The sequence below is a fragment of the Jaculus jaculus genome, chromosome 4, assembly GCF_020740685.1.
Source record: "Jaculus jaculus isolate mJacJac1 chromosome 4, mJacJac1.mat.Y.cur, whole genome shotgun sequence".
In the NCBI taxonomy this organism is placed as follows: domain Eukaryota; kingdom Metazoa; phylum Chordata; class Mammalia; order Rodentia; family Dipodidae; genus Jaculus; species Jaculus jaculus.
The window spans coordinates 56,927,440-56,951,241 of NC_059105.1; the positions used below are offsets into that span (position 1 = coordinate 56,927,440).

At 38.0% G+C, this 23,802-nt stretch overlaps 1 protein-coding gene across 5 annotated transcripts in view; it reads left to right on the forward strand.

Annotated features, from left to right (window-relative positions):
* The window catches only part of Pde1a (phosphodiesterase 1A), a 335,923-nt gene that overhangs the window by 273,310 nt on the left and 38,811 nt on the right, over positions 1–23,802 (forward strand). For all 5 annotated transcript variants that reach the window (XM_045147767.1, XM_045147768.1, XM_045147769.1 and 2 more), the window contains 4 exons: positions 920–986; positions 4,632–4,748; positions 5,673–5,813; positions 18,065–18,165. In XM_045147767.1, coding sequence (XP_045003702.1) covers positions 920–986; positions 4,632–4,748; positions 5,673–5,813; positions 18,065–18,165 — 426 coding nt within the window. The remainder of the gene's footprint in view (positions 1–919; positions 987–4,631; positions 4,749–5,672; positions 5,814–18,064; positions 18,166–23,802) is intronic.

A 23,802-nucleotide genomic window follows, 5' to 3' on the forward strand; every position in this document is an offset into this window, starting at 1 on the left:
ATTATGGTGTTTCTTGGGAATTTGGTGAGAAGGATTTATAAAATTATAGCCTTAAACTTCAGCATTTTGTAGAACTTGATATAAAAATAAGGGATATGGGTGGTAATTGAATATTTCTTATCAGAAGTCTGTAGAAGAGTTACAATCTTTCTGGGTCCCACTAGAAGCTGACCGCTGGCTTTCCCCCACCTGGTTTTTCCAGGCTATCACTTTGACCAGATGTTTGCCGGAATCAATGTAGGCCTCTTATATGTGGTTAATGTCAGTTTTATTTTTCTATCAGAAAATAGTGAGGCAAATTACCAATAAATAAAACTTTATGATATTTATATTGTTATGGAATGGAAAGAACTTTTTTGAATAATGTTTTTATTATTTTATTTTTAGAGAGTAACAACTTGAATAGACAAGTAATATTTACCAATTTAATCTCCAAAATTCATAGCAAAAAGTCCATGTAAATTCTGATGATAGTGCAGATTTCTCTCTTATAATTACTATTTTGTTAAAAAAAAGAAGGAAAATAGGTTTGTGCAATCAATATCTAATCTAAAAGAATTATCACATATATGCTATAAAACAAAAATGCTTTGTTGCCATGCATGTGGTGGAAGTGAGACATTATTGTTGCATAAGCAAAGTACAGTCCATCTTTAATTAGATGAAAATCTAGGGAAGGTATGCTTACATGCCAACTAACATCACATTAACTTAACAGGGTCATGTGACTAGACCAAAGGTTATTAACACCTGCCATACAGACAAATGGTAGCTGCAGTTATCTTCACTGCCTCTGTGGGAATCGGTCTGCCATTGATGGTACAAGGTGAATAAGTCAGGAGTAACATTCCTTATATTTCAGAAATGGCTGGAAACTTTGATTAAATGAATTTTATGCACTTACTTTTGTCTTTTTTAGGATGTACAGGAAAAACTATCACATGGTTGGCTTGGCATATCCAGCAGCTGTCATAGTATCATTAAAGGTGAAATTATTTAAATTATTTTCATTTATAAAATATTCATAATTTTTTTCCTTCAAATGACTGGGAAGAAATGACAGCAGGTATTTGCTAATGATATATACATGTAAAAATTATTTTGAACATTGAAAAAGTGTTAAGTGCTATGATTTACTGTAGAATTCTGAGAACAAATTTTTATTAAGAAATGGTATCAGCCTGGCATGGTGGCACATGCCTTTAATTCTAGCACTCAGGAGGCAGAGGTAGGAGGATCACCGTGAGTTCGAGGCCACCTGAGATTACATAGTGGAATAGTGAATTCCACATCAGCCTTGTCTAGAGTGAGACCCTACCTCAAAAAAAAAAAAAAAAAAAAAGAAGAAGAAGAAGAAATGGTATCAATGCCTACGTATGTGTGCATACTCATGAATGCAGATACTTTTTATTCAAGTTCATTTATTTATTTGAAAGAGTGTCAGAAAGGAGGGATGGGCATGCCAGAACCTCTAAACACTGCAAAAGAGCTCCAGACAATGCACTATCATGTGCATCTGGCTAACATGGGTATTGAACCTGATTCTTTAGGTTTCTCAGGCTAGCTCCTTAACCACTAAGCATCTCTCCAGCCCCTTATTCAAGTTTTACTTAGTTGGCTTTTGAACTCTATTTTGACATGGCATTATATTTTTAGAAAGTATTATTTTGTTTATGTTATGCAATAGAGAAGATGTCTTAGTCTACATTTAAATAACAAAAATTAGAAAAATATTTAAGGCCTTAGGTCTAAAAAAATAAAGTACCAGGTAAAACTAATAAAGAAAACATTAAAGAAACTATCCTCTCTTGTCTCTGGCTTCTCCTGAGACTGTGTGTGTGGAGGTGTGGTTGCGGAATCCTGTGTGTTGGTGTGTAGAGTCTGGCCTGGGAAAGCTGTTGGCTGGCTTGTTTCATCTTGAATGCGTGGCATGCATGCTCATCTTGCTCCTAGCTGTTATTTCTGCATGGGTGCTTTGCAGGCTCATTGTTTCTAAATTCCTGATTTCATTTGGTTGTAGGGACTCAACTTTGTTTCCTAAAATATGCCATGGTGATGTTCTTATATTAATGAAGAATTGAAGAATGCAAGCAGGAGATCTTGGCTTCTGTATTTCTGACTTGCCATTCTCCTTTCCTGATTTAAATTTGCATTATTTATTTTTGTGTTTTTGTTTCATTTTGTGTATTCTCTTTAGATGTATTTTTTTGCTGTTGCATGTTAAATTCAAATGTTGTTAATTTTAAAAGGCTGTTGGTTCTTTTGGACTATTATTTTTTGAGGCAAGCCTAACAGACTGTTTTTTTTTTGTTTTTTTTTTCTTTGTTGTTTGTTGGTTGGTTTGTTTTAATGGCATGCCAGGGCCTCTAGCTACTGTGATTCAACTCCTGATGCATGCAACCACCTTGTGTACATGTACAAACTTGCATGTGTATGTCACAAGCATCTGGTTTATGTGGGATCTGAAAAGTCTAAAATGGATCCTTACGCTTTGGAGGCAAGCACTTTAACCATGAAGCCATCTCTCCAGCCCAAATCCTTTTTAATACATTTGTGCTTCTAAACTATAATAAAGACACATATATTAACTGAAATTGTTACTTTAGAATATACTAAACACTCCTTTAGTTTTGAGATATTTTTTGACTTCTCTATTATTCCCTCAATGTGTATAAGGAAATTACTTAATTTATTTTACTGACTTAAAAAATATTTGGTTAAAATTTGTATAAAATATTTTAGTTTTAACATGTTAATGTTTTTCTAAAATGTAGTTTAGTAAAACCATATAAACTAATAGATTTAAGGAGTAAATCTCAATAAGTATATTTTCATTAAATAATTTATTTTCTGACAAAACATCCTGATTTTTTAAAAAATATTCTATTTATTTATTTGAGAGAGAGAGAGAGAGGAAGAGACAGGTAGAGAGAATGGGTATGCCAGGGCCTCTAGCCACTGCAAACAAACTCCAGATGCATGTGCCCCCTTGTGCATCTGGCTTATGTGGGTCCTGGGGAATTGAACCATGGTCCTTAGGCTTAGCAGGCAAACACCTTAACCACTAAGCCATTTCCCCAGCCCCAACATCCTTATTTTTAGTGGTTTTTTTTTTTTTTTTTTTTGAGTTAGGATCTTGTTGTAGCCCAGGATGACCTGGAATTCACTGCGTAGTCCCAGACTGGCCTTGAACTCAGAACAATACCCCTTCCTATCCCTCCTGAGTGCTGGGGTTGAAGACATGAGTCACATGCCTGGCTTGCATTTTTTGTCCTTGATCTGAAAGCATAGAAATCAAGTATCTGCTGAGGATGGGTTACAAATGCAATTATCATACTTTATGAGTCTCCCAAAGAGCTGCAGCACTAACCTCTCCTAGGCAGTAGAGCCCTAGCTGGAACTATAAAATGTCCTCTTGAGAGTGTGAACTAATGCTTCCGTATTAGCTTTGGAACTGGGGAAAAGGTGCACTGGCTTCTAGGCTTTACTGATAGCAGCAGAACAGAATCTTGAAAAGAAAGAGGTTTTCAATTTATAAAGGAATACAACAACTAAACAAGTAAACAAAAGAACATGTCAGTGGTGTTTGCTTCCCACTGATTAAAAGTAGGTTGAAGCTGTTATAATTTTTAACAGGGAGCGTTTTTCAGAGACTTTTGTAATACTGTTTTCATCAGATACATTATTTTCAGCATTTTCCAAAACATGTGGTTGGCCTCTATAGGGATGCTGAAATAAATGGATGACATTATAAACAGCATACTGTGGTGTATTCAGGCGTGCACTGTCTACCCAGGACTGAGCATGAACACTGGTAGTCCTTTGGCTGACGATGCCAATCATCTTTAGGCTAGAATACTCTTCTTCTTTAGGTTTTGTAAAGCAAAATCACAGGTAACTTCAGAGGGTACACACCCCTGCTTACTGTTCTTTCTGCCATTATTAAGATTCTGTTTCCTTAAAAACCTACCAACTTCCCTAGGGAACTGCATGAAATTAGTAATTACCATCTTCTTTCCCAATCAAAGGGCTTTGTTTTTGTTTTTGGCTCAGCACCTGTGTCTTCAGAAAGGGTAAGTGGGTAAGCTTTTAAAATGAGTCGCAGTATGCCCTCTACCTTTATAAGGGATTTGCATACTAAGAGAAGACAGAGAATATCAAGGTTTTTAAAGTAAATCACTGACTCTTCTGCTGTAATTTCAAACAAAATAGCAGGTGGCCGGAAGAGTGGGTAAGAAAAATCAGCACTGTCTTTTCTCTGTCACTCAACTAGGTCACCCATGTCACCAACAATCTACCTCAAAGTGGAGGCCACTCTGGGAAATTATTGATGACACGAAGTTGGAGGAGAGCAAAGATGAAGGCAGTATAAAGATGTGTTCAAGTTTATCACATTAGCTTCATAACCTTGGGATTCAGGGGAAACCATGGTGCTATATTAATTTAAGAATGGCAGCCTCAGTTTGATGGCTCTGTCACATCAGACTCTGAAGAAATGTACTCTGACATGCTGAACTGAAATGTTACCTGTTTGCTGTGGCCCTCAGGGCTTAATCTCCTAGACAATTTTCCATCACAAGTGACAGAGCTGTATGACGTTGCCACCTAAAGTATTTATTTTATTTTTACAGGATGTTGATAAATGGTCTTTTGATGTGTTTGCCCTCAATGAAGCAAGTGGAGAGCACAGCCTGAAGTTCATGATTTATGAATTGTTCACCAGATACGACCTTATCAACCGCTTCAAGGTCAGAAAGTTCATCAGCGAAATACTCATAGAACCACTTATTTGAATGAGAATGAACATGCAGAACACAAAACCAAGCCATTGATTCATTTTAAAGTAATTTAGAAAGTTACAAGACTACAATATAAACTCAATTCGCAATGGAACCATGCTCTGGAACCCAAGGTTAAGCAAATAAGATGCTGACATCCTGGACCACTCACAGACTGTTCCTGCAGGGAAGGGAAGCCACATCTTAGGGAAACAGATTTACAGTGTTCCTAAAATACAGAATGAGACAACATTTTTTTTCTTTTTCTTTATTTTGAGTCAGTCTTAATAGATAGCCTCAGTTAGTCTAGAATTTCTCACATAGCCCAAGTTAGACTCAAACTCTCCATTTATCTCACAGAGTCCACTGGAATGCTAGGACATCAGCATTGACAGCCTCTTTTAAACTGAAGACACGTGTTTCCTAACTACCTTCATTTGCAAGGTAGCATCTAAGCGGCAGGTTTGATGCAGGTTATGAGCAGCCTTCAACCTGCAACTGTCACTTCCTGTGGAATTGTGGCATTGTCAGAACTAGAAAGTGTTGTGAGGTTGTCTATTTTAACCACCTAGTGTTATAGAGAGAAAAAGACTTCGCCACTAGTAATGGGAAACTTTTACTCTTTTAAGTTCTTGCTTTCTTATTTGACTCCACAGGATAAAACTTTAAGACCAATATGGTTATTTCACTTGAGTTCAATACTTGTGACTACTAACCTTCCCTGGATTGAAGGGTAGCATGTTATGATGTGATCTTCAGAAGCCTGTACACTCAGTTTAAAGAACCAGTGCCATGTGTGACTCACAACTATGTCCAATCCTTAAACACTGTGCTCATGTTGATGCAATACCACACTTTGGGCCGAAATATAATCATAAATATAATTTTCCACAGATTCCTGTGTCTTGCCTAATTGCCTTTGCAGAAGCTTTAGAAGTTGGTTACAGCAAGTACAAAAATCCGTATCATAATTTGATTCATGCAGCTGATGTCACTCAAACTGTGCATTATATAATGCTTCATACAGGTATCATGGTAAGAAAGCCTTTGTTATTGAAGTCTGTTTGTAAGCATCAAATTCCGTTTCTCCCAGTTCCCATTATCCTTTTAATGCTGATGAACATTGTATTGTATGCAATAATCATTTGGAATTTGACTTATTTATATATTTTTCAGAAAATATTATAACTCAGGGTAAGAAACTATACTTAAAGGTAAATTAAAATATATTAAATATATTAGTGTTCCAATTATTTTTTGAGGCAAGTGCATCAGACTTGCCCATTCTTTTTTCCCTTAGAAGAGAGAGCAAGAGTGAGAAAGCGAGAGAGAATTAGCATGCCAGGGCCTCCAGCCATTGTAATCAACTTCCAAATGCATGTGCCACTTTGTGCACATATGTGACTGTGTTTATATGACCTTGTGTGCCAGTCTTATGTGGGATATGGGAAATTGAACATGAGTGCTTTGTAGTCAAGCCATTTCTCCAGCCCAGTTTTCCAAATTTTGAACTGTGCAATATTTTTCTTTGCATTTTTTATTTTCCATATAGCTGTCAATCAAAAAACTTGTGTGGTTTTAGAGAACATCTTCAGAAAACATACATACATATGTATAATATTCTCCCACTCATCATTTTATCCCCAAATGCCATTGAGAGCCTTTCCTCTTATGCTTTCCTTGCTAATAATGATCACATCCTTAGGGGTATTTGTCAGAATTATTCATATGGACTATTTTAAATTTTATTTCCTGTCTTTTGCCCCTGCATAAATGGATGAGTGAATAAATGATTCAGCAATGTGAATTCTAAGAAAATGTGATATGGAGGATCTCTGTGAGGACTTGGAATTTCTGTAATATCTTAGATATCAGAATGACCCTTAGCATAGGAGAAGGGACCACACAAAAGTAGGCTAAAAGGGGTAGGGTCCCATGTCCTAGTCCCTTCTTGATTTCTCATTTGCCAATCCATGCTCCAATAAACCATAAGTGCCTGAAAGTGGAATACTGTACTGACATTGTAATATGCATTACCCAAATATTTAAATTTCAGAAGCCCCCTTTCTTTTGGAAATCGTCAGTGGTGTTGGTATTCACATTTATTTAAGTTATACTCTTTAATTTTTTTCTTTATTAGTAATGTACATACACAGTGTGTAAACAGCCATGTTGGTAGCACTGTTAGCCTCCTCCCTGTCCTCCCCGCTCTGAAGGGAATCTCCTCATTGGGGACTGTGGGTTGTGCATTGTGGGGTAGCCAGCATTTATGGGGAAGAGGTAATGTCTCTGTGCATAACGTTCCAACCTGTGTCTCTAACAATCTTCCCATGCCCTTTTCTGTGAATTTCCCTGAGCCATGTTGGGTATGTTTTAGGTCTACTTAAGAGATGAGGTCTTGGGAGCCTCTGTGTCTCTGGATCTCTGGTTTGGTAGCAGTTGAGTGTTCTCTGTGTCTATCTCCTTCACCCTTGTGCTGATACCAGGTTCACCAAGAAAGCAGCACTCTTGCTCATTTCCCCAATTACTCTATGGTTTCTGCTGGGTTCCTGGTGAGGAGCCATGGACTGATTCTCTCCTCAGGTTTTGTGTCCATCTGAAAAAAAAGAAGCAGATTCTCCAACAGGGAGTGAAATCTGCACCAGATAAATGGGATAACTATTAATAATTTAGAGAGAATTTAATAGGTATAGGCCCACTTGTAGCCCAAGATTGGTGGAAGCCTGAAATTCAAGAGCAAACTGGTGTTTTAGATATGTTTCTGACTTTCCCAATTTTAGCTATAGGTTTCAGTACACTGAGAAGATCTGTTAACCAATTCAAGGGCAGTTGTTTACCACTATGGCTGTGTGCCACTATTGCACTTGGGTGAGCATTATGTCAGGTTGTTGGCTGATGAGTATCTAAGACCACAAGTTGCTTGGACAGATGTTGACCATTTTCCCCCAGTCTAGCACCTTCAAGCACTAGATAAGCTTACTGTCTGGGGACTGTAAATCATACTTTTTTTTTTCTTTTAGTTTATTGACAACTTATATGCTTGTAAACAATATTCCATGGTAATTCCCTCCCTTCCCTCACTTTTCCCTTTGAAACTCCACTCTCTATCACTCTCTCTTTTATTTTGATATCATGATCTTTTCCTCCTGTTTTGATGGTCTTGTGCAGGTAGTGCCAGGCACTGTGAGGCCATGGATATCCAAGCCATTTTGTATCTGGAGGAGCATGTTGTAAGGATTTCTACTCTTCCTTTGGCTCATACATTCTTTCTGTTACCTCTTATGCAATTGACCCTGAGCCTTGGAAGATGTGATTGAAATATTTCGGTGCTGAGTACTCCTTTGTCACTTATTCTGAGCACCCTTACACTGTCTGAGACATCTCAAGGTCACTTCCATCTGAAAAGAGAAGGCTCCCTAACCAAAAGTGAGGGTAGCATTAATATATGGGTATGAACATTAAGAGAAGTACTTGGCAGTTTGGTGAGCATAGTATATACATTTAGCCAGACAGCATCAGACATTATACCGCTAGGGCTCATGACTACCCCTGTTGTATGTTTTCAGTATCAGGGATGTATTCCCTTCCATGGAGTGGGCCTCCAGTCAAATTAGAGGGTGGTTGGTTCCCCCATAACAGATGTGCCACTATTGGACCCATTGGCTCATTTGGCCTAGCTGGCCAAATATAAAGCTTTGCAGTATCCACTGTTGAGTATCTTCACTGGTGATTTTTCTCTCTCCCATTGAACTGCATGCAGTGTGGCTTTTTCCAGCTTTCTGTCAGCTGGTCTACATGGAGGAGGTTTTCAGCTCAGCTCCAGCAGGGTTTCTCAGTGACCTTGTAGCCCAAGAATGTGGAATCTTCAATAATAATGTCTTATATCAAATCCTGATGGGAGACCAAGGGTCTCAGCAATGGCCTGTAATATTTTGGGGGCATTAGGGACCTCCTGGCCAACAACTCACTAGAAAGTATCCCATCCCTGGCACTGAAAATTTTCTATTAACAATCTATAGTTCCTATGTGTTCCATTGTCCAAAAAAGTAGGTTTCCATATGACTTATTTATATCCTCATAGATTTTGATTAGCTGTCCCTCCACCTTTCTTTTTCTCAATCTCTTCCCCTGACCTCTCTTAAGCTTTTTCACACCCATTAATCTGTTCTTATACTCTTAAGGACCCAGATATTTTCAACATTTTGCATCAAGAAATGTATTTCAAACCTGGTCCCCCCAAAATTCTCTGGGAGCCTTAGTAAGAAAGCTAAATATTTGTAACAGGCACATGATCTTTCAAGATTAGCACATACAGAAATTTACCATCATCCTCTGCAGTTTCTCCCAAGAAACTAACCATGTAACTAATTGCACATCATACCCACCTGCTAGGGTTCATCCAATAGTGTGTCGTCTGTTGATCAAATAGTTTTGTATGCTTTGTTTTACTTTGCCTTCTAAATTTTACAGATACCTCTTCTGGTCCCATGTTCCAATGTATGTTTCTACAAAAAAAAAAAAAAAATTCTAAAACTTAGTGGCTTTAAACAACTTGTTATTGTCTCCTAAGGGCCAATGGTTAGGAGTTCCAGCTAGGAGACTGTCACTCGGGGTCTCTCGTAATTGCAGCCATCAGTCCACTGTGGCTGAAGATACTTGATATATCCCTGGGCATGTGTCTGGTATGGCTCACTCATGTAGCTGGCTATTGACATAGCTATTGGCTGGAGCTGAGCTAGGATTTTTTTTTCTTTCTCTTTTTAAACGTTTTTTTTCTTTATTAGTTATGTTCATACTCAGTGTGTAAACAGCAATGTTGGTACTATCCTTACTCTTATCCCTGTCCTCCCCCCTCTGAAAGTACCCTCCTCGTTGGGGATGCCAGTTATCCCCATGGAGATTATGGGTCATGCATTATGTGGATAGCCAGCAGTTATGGGGAAGAGGCAATGTCTCTGCATAACGTCCCAGCTTGTGGCTCTAACAATCTTTCTACCCCCTCTTCCGTGAATTTCCCTGAGCCATGTTGGGTTCATTTTAGATCTACTTCAGTAATGAGGTCTTAGGAGCCTATGTGTCTCAGGATCTCTGGTTTGGCAGGAGTTGAATGTTTTCTATGCCTATCTCTTTCACTCTAATGCTGATACCAGTTTCACCAAGAAAGCAGCGCTCTTGCTCATTTACCCATTTACTCTATGGTTTCAGCTGGGGCCCTGGTGAGGTGTGGTGAGATGATTCCTCTCCTCAGGTTCTGTGTCCATCTGAAAAAGAGAAACAGATTCTCCAATGAAAGTGAAATAACCACTGGATAAATGGGATAACCATTATTAGTTTAGAGAGAATTTAATAGGTGTAGGCCCTCTTGTATCCCAAGATTGGTGGGAACTTGATACTAGAGAGTGAACTCATTTTTGGATAGGTTTCTGACTTGTTTTCAAGTTTCAACTATGTGTTCCCTTCCACTGAGTGGATCTGTTAGACAATCCAAGAACAGTTCATTACCCAGCATGGCTGTGTGCCACTATTGCACTTGTGTGATCATCACCTAAGGTTGTATGTTTCTGAGTAGCTTAGACCACCACTTGCTTGGACAGATGTTGGCCATTTTCCCCCAGTAGCTCATGTAGCACCTTCTGGGACTAGACAAGCTAAATGTCTGGAGACTGATTCTCTTTCAGGTTCCAGCCAGGTCTCTCCATGTTCTATAATGACAGCATATGGTGTCTTTGGCAGTAGGGTCTTACCATTAACCTTTGCTGTGTAACCAAGTGCTCTGGAAGAAGTCTGTCTTCTTTTGGGAAACCTTGTAGGTCTCTATGATCAACAGCTTATTGTGGATGTTAACTGCATCTTGGTAATGGGAGGGACAGGCCAACACTAAGGGGAAAGAAAGAAGAAAAAAGATAGGTAATATAAATGAGAAAGAGATAAAAAGAGACTGAGAGAGAGAGAGAGAGAGAGAGAGAGAGAGAGAGAGAGAGAGAGAGAGCAGAAAATTAAGGTTAGTCTCCAAGGCCCTTTGATTCAGGTGGTCCTTGTAAGGACCCGATGAAGGTTCAACGTTTTAGTCTGTCTTTCAGGATTTGGATTTCATTGTACAAGAAACATTTGTGTCACCTCCTCACCCTTACCCTCCCCTCCACCTCCACCCTTCCTATTGCCTGGTCCTCTAGATGCCTATTAGGTATGTCAGCATCTCAAGCAGATCCAGGTTAGGAGCCACAGATGAGTGAAACCATGTGACAATTGTCTTTCTGTGATTGGGCGAGTTTGCTGAGAAAGATCTGCTCCAGGTTTGACCATTTTTATTCAACTTGCATTATATCATTTTTTTTTCTTACTGCTGTGTAGAATTCCATGATGTAGATATACTACATTTTGGTTATCCATTCATCTAATGATGAACATCTGGGTTGATTCCAGTTCTTTGCTATTATGAATTGAGTACCTATAAAGATGGTTGAGCAAACATATCTGAACTGAGGCATGGAGCTTTTAAGGTAAATGCCAAGTAAGAGAATAACTGGGTCTGTTGGTAACTCTATAGTCAACCTTTTTAGGAGCCTCCATATTGCTTTCTATAGTGGTTGTACCATCTCACATTCCCACCAACAGTGAATGAAGGTTCCTATTTCTCCACATCCTCACCAACATTTGTTTTATTTGATTTTTCAATGTTTGCTATCCTTACTTGGGTAAGGAAGAATCTCATTGTCATTTTAACTTGCATTTCTATGATGGTTAGGGATGTTGAACATTTTCTTTTTTTTTTTTAATTTTTATTAACATTTTCCATGATTATAAAATATATCCCATGGTAATTCCCTCCCTCCCCACCCCACACTTTCCCATTTGAAATTCCATTCTCCATCATATTACCTCCCCATTACAATCATTGTAATTACATATATACAATATCAACCTATTAAGTATCCTCCTCCCTTCCTTTCTCCACCCTTTATGTCTCCTTTTCAACTTACTGGCCTCTGCTACTAAGTATTTTCATTCTCACACAGAAGCCCAGTCATCTGTAGCTAGGATCCACATATGAGAGAGAACATGTGGCACTTGGCTTTCTGGGCCTGGGTTACCTGACTTAGTATAATACTTTCCAGGTCCATCCATTTTTCTGCAAATTTGAACATTTTCTTTCTTTTTTTTTTTTTTTTTTTTTTTTTTTGGTTTTTTGAGGTAGGGTCTCACTCTAGCCCAGGCTGACCTGGAATTCACTGTGGAGTGTCAGGGTGGCCTCGAACTCACGGCGATCCTCCTACCTCTGCCTCCCGAGTGCTGGGATTAAAGGTGTGCGCCACCATGCCCGGCTTGAACATTTTCTTAAGTGAGTGTTTGCCATTTTATTTTTTCCTCTGTGAATTCCCTGTTCTTTTCTCTGCCCCACTTTGTGAGTGGGTTATTTGACATTTATTATTGTTTAGGTTTCTGAGTTTTTTGTAGATTCTAGAAAGTAGGCCTCTCTCAGTTGTATAGCCAGCAATAATTTTCTCCCATTCTGTAGGTAGTCTATTGGCTCTGCTTATTGCATGCTTGTCTGTGAACAAACTTTTCAGCTTCATGAGTTCACAATGGTTGAGTGATTGTTTAGGTTCCTGAGATACTGGGAATTTGTTCAGGAAGTCTTTTCCCACTCCTATATTGTGGAAAGTTCTCCTATTTTTTCTTCCAGAGTTTCTGGTTTTATATTGAGGCCTTTAATCCATTGGGACTTGATTTTTGTGCATGGTCATATGTGTGGATGGTGTTTCATTTTCCTACATATGGTTGTCCAGTTTGTCCAGCACCATTTATTGAAGATGCTGTATTTTTTCCAGTCTACATTGTTAGGGCCTTTGTCGAAGGCCAAGTAGCTGTAGTTACTTGGCCCAAAGTCCTGTTCTTCTATTGCTTCATTGGTCTATAATCCTGTTTTCATGCCAGTACCATGTTGTTTTTGTTACTATGTCTTTGTAATATATATTTAGATTAGGTATGGTGATGCCTCCAGAAGTGTTTATTTTGCTGAGGATGTGCTTATATATCTAAGACTTTCTACCATTCCATATTAATTTTTTTTTACTTCATCAGTATGTTTATTTTTCTTTGTTGGGCATTGTATTTCAAACATGTCACATTATACAAAGAGTTGTAATGAGAAAACATAGCAGAATCACCCTATTATTTATTGGAGTCTCTACTCACATTTTATCATATGCTCTAAGAAATTCAAATCTAATATAAGTGTAATTGATTACACAGTTTCATGGTTTATAGGGAGGCATTGGGTATTAGGAAAAATATTAGCAATCACAGAGAATTAGAGAATTCTGACCAAAGGTTTTTTTTTTTTTTTTCACTCAGTGTCACAAGACAAAGAGACAAATAAACATCTATTATTTTAGCTTCAGAACCCTTGTCTGAAGGTAACATTGAAAACTGTGGGATGTCTTGTTAGTAGACAGAGAAATTCAAACCCATTGTGTGACTTTACCCTCAGACTTATAAGGAAGACTTGTAGGATCTAACACAACCTTTCCTCTTCTCTGGTATGCTTGAAAATCTAGCCCACCAGGCATAACTCCAACATATTTAAGTCATTATCATGCATCATATAGTCACTTTCTGAGAAAATAAGAGCTTATCAAATAAGAACGCAAAATCCTTTGCTTTAACATATTGGCATGGCAATTTCTTTCTGGTTTTATTCACACTTTAGCAAAAACATTGGGGTGATTTCACTCCTAAGTTTGGCTGTTACAAAAGTAGTAGACCTAATTTAGTATTGTCAAAGATCAGGCAAATGAATTTAAATTAAGCAAAAATTGAACTTTTTAAAAATAGGAAAAAACAAACCTTTTACAAGTGGAGAGGTAGGCAGAATGAATTCACAAACTTGTTGACTATTTTGTCAAAATGAGGCTATATTGCCAACCTGACAGTCTGTGGAAAGCAATTTTAACAAGCTTTTTACTCTTCATGAAAAGGTGGTGGTAGGTGAATACTAATTTTCTTACATATGAATATGTTGGTTCTTTGAGACAAAGAAGCATTACAGAAACATTTGTTAGCTAAAACACACTCAGTTTTTGTCACCCGTCAGATTTGGCATGCAGAGGACTAGACTGGGCCATTTCCTTAGTGCTTAGTTGATGGCCTGCTATTTCAGGATGGCCCTATCAGGGTGACATTTATGGAGCTCTCTAGTAGCAGCCCAACACTATCAGGTGATTAATGCATCTTGTCACCTCCAAGATGTTTTGAGAAGCCTGAAAGGGATCACGAGGAAGCCATTGTCCTCCTGTTTGTTAATGTCAGAAGAAACTCTCAAGCCTGACAGCAGACACTGCAGAGATTTGATGGGAGTATGACTGCTTGCTCTGCTCTCTTCTTGTCACTTGATTAACTTGTAGCCCAGTGCCATGGTGACAGTGATGTGCAGAAGTTCGGTCCATTTGCAAAAGAGTCAGTGCTTTATGGAGTGACTCCAAGCTACTTCCAACTGTCTCTTTCAATATAAGGTCACCCAAGGGCCTTGGCCAAAGTACACTTGCATTTGCAGGCTCATGGCATGGTCTTTGTTCTGATAATACCCAATGGGAGGGAGAGCCCTTTGCAATCGCTCCTTTGCAGCTTGAAGCCCACTGACTATGCCCAGATGCAGCCAGTCTTCCATACTTGGGATTGTCTCAGGTTTTCTTCAACCAATCTACATAACGTATGCCAGTTAGTCCCTGCTCTGTTATAGCTGTGCAGTCTTTCCTTGGAAGCAGCTTCCCATGCAGCCCTGTTGAGAAATGGAGAAAGAGTGTGGGCTTGGCTGCAAAGAGGTTTGAAACCATACTTGGCCACTTGTTCCTAAGTTGCTAGCCAGCTCTCTGTCTTGTTTCCCCTGTCACTAAAATGTAACTAATAACACTGACCATCTTTCAAGATGATAATAGGGGTAATTAAGTACTATTGCAAAACACCTAACCTAGCACCTGAAACAAATAACAATTAATACATAGCCAAACATAGATAGTTATAATATACTATCTACATTGGTATGTCATAGCAAACTATCTTAGTTTATGTAAAGGGACAATGATTTTTCAAAAGTGTCTAATCATATTACTTCAGGTAAAGCAGTTCTTAAGTATACTCTTTTAGACTCATTTGAGTGTGATTTTCTGATCTGAAATTCTCACCACTCTAAACACACACACACACACACACACACACACACACACACACACACACACATATATATATATATACTTTACCACACACGTGCATACACATACACAGTAACTCAACTATGATGAAAATCATGTCTAATGTTCCATTTGTTTCTGCCCATTAAATTAGTCAGCTGTTAGTCGGAAAGTCTGCTTTTGAAACCTTAGTTTAGCATGTTGCCTCCCTTGATGGATGAAGGTTATTACAATTCACAGACAGAAGGGAAACTTTACAATCATGTTTGATTCAAATTCCTTCCTTTGTCACTAGATGGCTGTGTGGCCTTTGGCATACTAGTCAAATATTTCAGGACTCGGCTTTGTAACCTGATAACATTGAGCTACAAATGTTTACTTACCTAAATAAGACAATTATAAGAGTAGGAAATCTTCTGAAGGGTCCAGGTAATGGCCTTCCCTTTCCTTTCTGGCATCATTTTATATGTTGTTACCAGCAGTCAGTACCTATAATTTGAGGACTGTCTGTTGGAGCAGCAGTCACCCTACCTGTGCATTTCTCAAAGCAAAATGAGACAGTGTAATAGAAGCTCAGAGACCATGTGGCTTACCTCTGACTTATGTCCACCGAGAGCCAGCAGAATCTCACCTCTGTTCTCAACATTGTTCTGATGGGAAGGGTGATATCACCCAGTCTTGTGCTTGCCAGCTGGCACCTGGGGACTTGCTTTACAAACCCATGAATTGAACCATCTATTTTCTTATAAGTCTCTCTCCACATCAACATGAATGGAATAGGCAGCTAAAGGAGCTAACAAACAAACTATCACTATACTTTCACAAGCATAGAGAAGACACAGTGAATTCCAGGTCAGCCTAGGCTGGAGTGAGACCCTACCTCAAAAACACAAAACAAAGCAAAAAAGAAACTTTTCATTTACATGTGGAATTTTAACAGTGTTTTTTCTTTCCAAATGATTTTATAATATAAACTTAATTACTAAGGCCATAGAATGCCAATAAATAAATGAGACTAATGAATGAAGTTCTATTTAATGTAGGCAGAGATTAATTACAGCAGATAATAATTTATAATCAGTTTTTAAAAATATATTTACATATTTATTTATTTGAGAGCAAGAAAGACACAGATAGAGAGATGAAGAGATAATGGGCATGCCAGGGCCTCTAGCCACTGCAGACAAACTCCAGACACAAGCACCACCTTCTGTATGTGGCTTATGTGGGTACTGGAGAATCGAACCTGGGTCCCTGGGCTTCTCAGGCAAGCACCTTAACAGCTAAGCCATGTCTCTAGCCCTCATAAAATATTTTAACAGCTAATAAATAACAATTCTAAATAGCTTATGAGCTAATCTATCATTGGATTTCATCTCAAATTTACTATATTTTTACTTTTGCAACTTCATATGTGATGTTAGTATATTGAATGTTTCTTAAAATTTTATTTATTTTTTATTTGAGAGAGAGAGAGAGATAGAGAGAGAGAGAGAGAGAGAGAGAGAGAGAGAGAGAGAATGTGAATATAGCTATGTCAGAGCCTTCTTCTGCTGGAAACCAATTCTAGACACATGCACCACTTTGAAAGTCTGGCTTTAAATGAGTACTCAGGAATTAAACCCAGGCCATCAAGCTTTGCAAGTAAGAGCATTTAACCACCAAGCTGTCTCCCAGACTACCATGTTACTTTCTTTAAAACCATACTTTAAAACCAAATCTATAAAGCCATAAATATGACCAATAAGAAATGCTTCAAAGTGATAGATAATTCTTTTTTCCAAGAAGCCATTTTCTTTAATAAACAGTGAGCTTGGGGGCTATCAAACTGTTATTCAGTTTCTACTTACTGCACAGTGTTAGATTTCATGGTCTCAGTGGGACACCTGGAGGCTCAGTCCCAGCTCAGCCTGCAACACTGTGCATGACTGAGGTCACCTTTTTCCTTTCAGTGACTCACGGCTCAGTGCTGTATAGAGCACTGAACAGCTAGTTGTACTGACCCCCGTTGATCTGAAAGTCATGGCCATTCTCCAGCTGTGCAAGAGCTTCTTACTTGAGCTGTAGTCAATGGAGGCATGGTTAGTTGTTATCTTCCTGACTTCATGCTTTAAACAGTATAAAGCCATGAGTTAGTAAAATGCCATTTTTTCCTGCTTTACTCTATGACACAGCTTTGATGTGAACATCATGCACATTGACTCAAAACTTCTCATAAAACCTCGTGGAGAAATGGTCTTTAATCCCATTTCAATGGGAACTGTAACTGAGAGGGCAATATCTTATTCTCTGTCAGGATCAAGAGACTTAAAAGTGGCTGTGTGTCTTTTTACTGCTCCTGACTACCTCTCTCTTATGACAAACCCATGAAATTCAACTGAACAAACATTTCCTGTTATGTGTCAAATACTACAGTGTGAAAGGAACAGAATTGTGGAAGTTCTGAGATTCAACATTTGTCAGCCCCTTCATCGTTGACTCATCGGCCTTTTATACAAAATCCAAACTCATCAATTCTAATCATATTAGGTCATCAGCTCTTCTCATGCTCTTCAGCCTCTTTTCAACCTTACTTCAAGTGTTTAACCTGTACTGTGGGAGATTCTATTCTAATATAAGTATCCTTCTGGTCTATTCTTCCTATCAAATCCCTGTTACCTCTACCTTTTTTGTGGTCATTCCCTGTCCATCCTTCTTCTCGAGCCCACTGCCACTGGACAGCCTTTCTGCCTGCCCTTAAGTTACAGTATTATTTTGTCACCCCTTTTCAAGTATAAAGAAAGCTCACATGATTTTTTTTTTCAATCTCCCTCTCTCTCTTTCTGTGTGTGTGTGTTTAAGGTCTTTAACTATAGTTAAAGTACCTTTGAGGGAAAACCCCATCTCATTTCAGATCCTTCATTCCAAACAAATCCCTTCTGCTTGCCACACTGTCCAAAATAACTTCATGAGATATTCATCGTACACAATTAAAAGAATAGGAAGAGCATTTTACGTATAAGAAATATGATGCACACACCAGGTGCTCTGAAAGTCTTTGTTGTAAAAGGAAAAGATGGTGCAGGTTATAAACATGATGGATGTTTCTTTATCTGCCAGCACTGGCTCACTGAACTGGAAATCTTAGCAATGGTCTTTGCTGCTGCCATTCATGATTATGAGCACACAGGGACCACAAACAACTTCCACATCCAGACGAGGTAAGCACTGTCAAGTAAGAACTTATACGAATGAAAATTTACTCTTCTGGAAAAGGAGAGGGTATGGGGTGAGTACATTCAAAGTGCATAATATAATCGCATGAAAAGTCTTTTAGAAGCCAAATGCTATGTACAATGATTTTCTGTATGTTATTTTCTCTAAGACAAGTTTTCTTTATAAAATAAATATTCTAATAAGATAAGTTGAATGGATTTTTAGCATAAATCCTTAAGCTACAACAACTTATATGAATTTATTGCTATTTTTCAAGGAATTTGTACATATTTTCTGACATATTCAGCAATTTAAAATATAGAGGTACTTGTAAGACAATTTTTTTCACTGAGAACTTGGTCTGAATCCTCACACAAGTCAGTCATTTATTCATGGAAACAAATCCTACAATACATTGTCCAAGGCATTGCTGTATATCTTTATATTGAAAATGACAAAATTTCCTTTAGGGAAAATCCAGATATCAAAGGAATCTCATTTTCAGACCAGTATGAAGTGTGCAATAGAACTGGGAAGTAGGATTCTTGAATGATGACTGTAGTCATCAAAGTGCTAGAATAGACAGGGATGATAGGCGCTCAGTTTTGTTTCACAAAATATGACAGTTTGAGTGATCTGGAGGCTGGGAGTGTAAAAGCCAGGTGTTAGCAGGCTGGTTTTCTTCAGAAGCCTCTCACCTTGGCTTGAAGACAGCTTGTCTGCTCTTTGTGTCCTCACCATCTTTCCCTCTGCATTTGTTTTCTTTGTGTCATTTCCTCCTCTTATAAGAACAGCAGTCACATTAACATTGCCCCTCCCTTACTTTACCTTACTTATTTTAATTATACTCATAATCATCTAGCTCTAAAAATAACCACATGGAAGGTTAGGGCTCCAACATAATATGAATTTGGGGGAGATACATTTCAGTCTTTTAAAAAATATTTACTTACAAGGAGATTATTTTACTTATTTTATTTAAATTATTTACTTATAAGGAGAGAGAAAGGAAGACTAGAGAGAGAGAAGAGAGAGAGAGAGAGAATGGGCACATTCTCTAGCCACTGCAAACAAATTCCAGATATATGTGCAACTTCGTGAATCTGGCTTTATGTGAGTGCTGAGGTATTGAACCCAGGTCGTTATCCTTTGCAGACAAATGCCTTAACTGCTGAGTCATCTCTCCAACCCATGTTTCAGTCTTTAAAAGGAATATGTCTTAAGGAAATTTTAGAAAGACAGAGATATCAGTGCTTGACAGGTAGAATTCAGTGCAGGATGAACCAACTCACATTGAACATGTGTAGTCCTGATGTTTCTATAAGTCTCTCACTAGCCAAGGGTGCTTAATAAGGAAATGTTGAGACCTCTACAGAACTCTGTTGTCGAGAAGAAATTAAACATGGTTATTTTTGTTTATTACTTTTAAGTTCCAACTTCCTAGAGCAATTTTAGGCTTATTACAAATGTCTGGGAACTGGGCATGGTGGTGCACACCTTTTATCCCAGCACTCGGGAGGCAGATGTAGGAGAGTGTCATGAGTTTGAGGCCAGTTTGATTGTATTCCAGGTCACCCTGTGCTAGAGTGAGATTCTACCTCAAAAACAGAAAAAAAAAAAAGAAAGAAACAGTAAAATTTAGCATGAAGACATGAAGATCAGGGTTGCCATATCCTTCTCGTGCCATCCTATAGTTTAAGATGTTGTAATAACCAGTGCATATAACTTGCATTGATATGGAGCATTTGTTACAACTGATGAGCAAATATTGATATTCTTTAACTAAAACTCGTGGTTTACTTTAGGGTTCTATACTTGTTTACAAGTACATTACCCCTCTGTGTCTCCTCTTCTCTCTTTTCTATTTATAGAACATATATTTTCCCTCCCAGCCCCAATACTGATATTTTTAATGTTGTTGCAGTTCTACCTTTTCCAAAGTGTCATGTTCTTGTATTAACACAGTATGTACCCTTCCATGCTGGTTTCTTTCACTTACAAATATGTGTTTAAGATTCCTCCACGTGTTCTCATGGCTTGATAGCTCATTATTTTTATTGCAGAACAATATTACACTGTATGGGTATACTACAATCTATCTAACGACCTACTGGAGCAATTTTGGTTACTTCCAATGTGGGGCACTTACGAATTAAGCTATAAATACACATGTGCAAATTTTCATGTGGTTAGTTCACTTAAGTTTTAATAGGAAAATTTTAACAACTAATTTCCTAGATCTTTTGGTATTTGGAATCAAGTCACAATTAATTAAAATAATAGTATTCCAGAACTTAAAAATGTCTTAAGATGGTTGAGATATACCTTACAGATCATATAGACTAAGTCTCACAATACAAAATAAAACAAAAAAAAAATAAACAAACAAAAAGACAGGCTGAGCATGGTGGAATATGCCTTTAATCCCCACACTAAGGAGGCAGAGAAAAGAAGATTGTTGTAAGTTTGAGGCCAGTCTGAGACTACTTAGTGAATTCCAGGCCACCTTGGGCTAGAGAAAGATCCTACCTTGAAGGGAAAAAAAAATGCTCTTCCAAGGTACAGTGAATTAGAAGTGTATACGTAGTCTTCTGAATGCAGAGCCAGCACTGAGACACTGACAAGAGGGACAGACTCAGTCCTGTTGTTGACTCAACTTTGCTCTCATGGGAAGAAATACACACAGGTTGGATCCATATTTTCATAGCTTAAATGGGAGAGCCTTACATGACATAATCTTGATAAACATGGAGAAAGTAGAAATCCAATTAAATTGCAAATCCATTCTTCCCATGATTGGAATGGAGTTACCCAGTGTGGCATAAAATGAAAAGCAAAGAAAGAAATTGGACTGTTTATGAAGAAGGAATGTAGTGCATGTACATTTATGTATATGTAGAGTATAAGAAGTATGTTTTGCTTTTGTCGTTTGTGTTAAGATTCAAAGGAAAAGCAAACCATGTATATCTTTTTTTGTTTGTTTGTTTTAATCAAAGACTCTACATCCACAGAATCAATAAAAAGAAGGATTTAATTGAGGTCATTACTGAACTGGGCTCTGCACAGGAGAAGAGTTTTAGGGTTTGGAGAAGGGAGCAAGTGATATACTACCATGGAATATTTCTTGAAGTTTTAACTCTGAAAAGTAAAGGCCATGGACTGGCTTAGATCTGCCACATAAGATCACCCAGTCAGCCAGGTGTGGTGGCACACGCCTTTAATTGCAGCACTTGGGAGGCAGAGGTAGGAGGAACATCATGAGTTCAAGGCCACCCTGAGACTACATAGTTAATTCCAGGTCAGCCTGGGCCAAAGTGAGGCCCACCCTTGAAAAAAAAAAAAAAACGAACAGAAAAGATCACCCAGTCCAGAACTTTTACTAATCATTTGCTATTGAATAGTCTTAATTCACTTATCCTCTGAGCTTTGAAGATGGAGGAGGGAAAGGAGGATGTGTAGGAAGAGATAGATGCAAACAAATATGGAGGCAAGGGAAGAAGAAGAGGATGAGGGTGGGAAGAAAAACAATTTTTTAAAAAATTTTTTTTATTTATTTGAGAACAACAGAGACAGAGAGAAAGAGGCAGATAGAGAGAGAGGGAGAGAGAGAGAGAATGAGCATGCCAGGGCTTCCAGCCACCGCAAACAAACTCCAGATGCGTGTGCCCCCTTGTGCATCTGGCTAACGTGGGTCCTGGGGAATCGAGCCTCAAACCAGGGTCCTTAGGCTTCACAGGCAAGCGCTTAACTGCTAAGCCATCTCCCCAGCCCCAAACAAATATTTTTTAGCTTTATACTAAGACATTATAGATAGGCTGAGGAGATAGTTCAGGTGGTAAAGTTCTTTTCTTAAAAACATGTGAGAACTAAATTCAATCCCCAGAACATTTGTAAAAAGTTGGGTGTGGTGGCATGAGCCTGTTATACCTGCATTGTGGTAGTAGAGACAAGAGGTTCTTAGGGGCTCACTGGCCAGTCTAATTGGTGAGTTCCAGGCCAATGAGACACCCTGTGTCTGAACAGGTTGGTGATGTTCCTATAAAACAACACTGAGGTTTTTTTCTGTACTCCACATTCACATATGTGCAGAGTTTTTCCACTCCCTAAAAAAAATACATACACATAAAGAAGCTATGGATAATCCTAGGAGCAATCTTACATTTTATTTATTTTTTATAAACTGTCTATTAAGGTTAATTATTTAATGGATTAATTCTACATGAAATTGAAAATTAGATTTTTTAAAATATTCTAATTTATTTGTAAAGAGAGAGTATGTCAGGCCCTAGTCCTACTGCAAATGAACTCCAGACTCCAGACACTTGGACCACTTTGTGCATCAGGCTTTATTTGGGTACTGAGGAATCAAAACTAGCTGGCAGGTTTTGCAATCAAGCACCTTGACTACTGAGCCATCTCTACAGCCTGAACTTAAATGTTCTGTGAACAAAATATTGCAATGACCAAAATACATCACCATGACATTTTTAAACTTTCACTATCAACTTCATATTTTGTCAAAGGAGAAATTTTATTGTACTTTGTATTATTCATAGCTACTTACATTTAGGGGGCTTTCTCTTATGTGAATTCATTTACTGCATAATAAAAAGGACAAACATTAATTTAGAACATAGGCTAGGCTATATCTGAGTTCGGCAAAGACTGTAACACACAGAATCCTTGAAATGGAAATAATTTCCTCTTTGTGACCAGAAATGTTGAGCTACATGTTACCATGGATACTTGATGTTGCTTAGAGTCTTGTTCTTTTCTAAGCCGACAAAAACCACCTCAAACATTGAAACCATGCTGTATTCTCACTTGCCTTCCTGGATTTATGAGATTAAAAGAAAACTATGCATGCTTTACTACATTAGATCTACTTCATAAATAATTCTTATTTACAAAAGAGAGAGGAAGTGACACTCATAATCGTATCATGTAATAACCCTGAGAAACCTGTTACATACAGATCTGGGTCCATATGATATAAATGAAGTTATTGAAAAATCAGTCTTACCTGTTATCTCAGGAAACCCCTGGAAGCACATTGTATTAGACACAGGCAATATCTACTTAGCTATCTCTTAAACAAAGATTATATGTGAACTTGTCTAGCTGTTTCCTCTGTTTTGAACATTGATCATTAAGTGAGTTTTAAGCTTTAAAGGTGATTACTGAGTGGAAATTTTTAACATGTGATACTAAGTAAATACATAAGTTATTTCAGCTTTATGACAGTAATGGAAACAAAAGAGAGACAGGAATTATTTTAGTGTCAAATATGTTGTGCTAGTTCTCACTGGTTTTTAGTCTACCCAAATCAGTGAGTGTTAGGTTTACAGAGAGATATATATGCAAAAAACAAAACAAGAAAGTAAGCACTATGATCCAGAGGCAATCACCCCACGTACACAGGCTGGTTTGACATTTGAAATTTAATCACCATGATAAGGAGGAAATACCATACTCTCATGTCAAGAGACACATAAAAGACATTTGATAAAATCTAATACTCATCCACCATCAAAGCTCAGTAAACTAGGAGCAGAGGAAAACACTCCTGGAGTAAAGCTGTGCTCACAGGGTATGGAGAGAAGCAGTTAGGAGATACTAGTCAAAGGACACAAATTTCATTT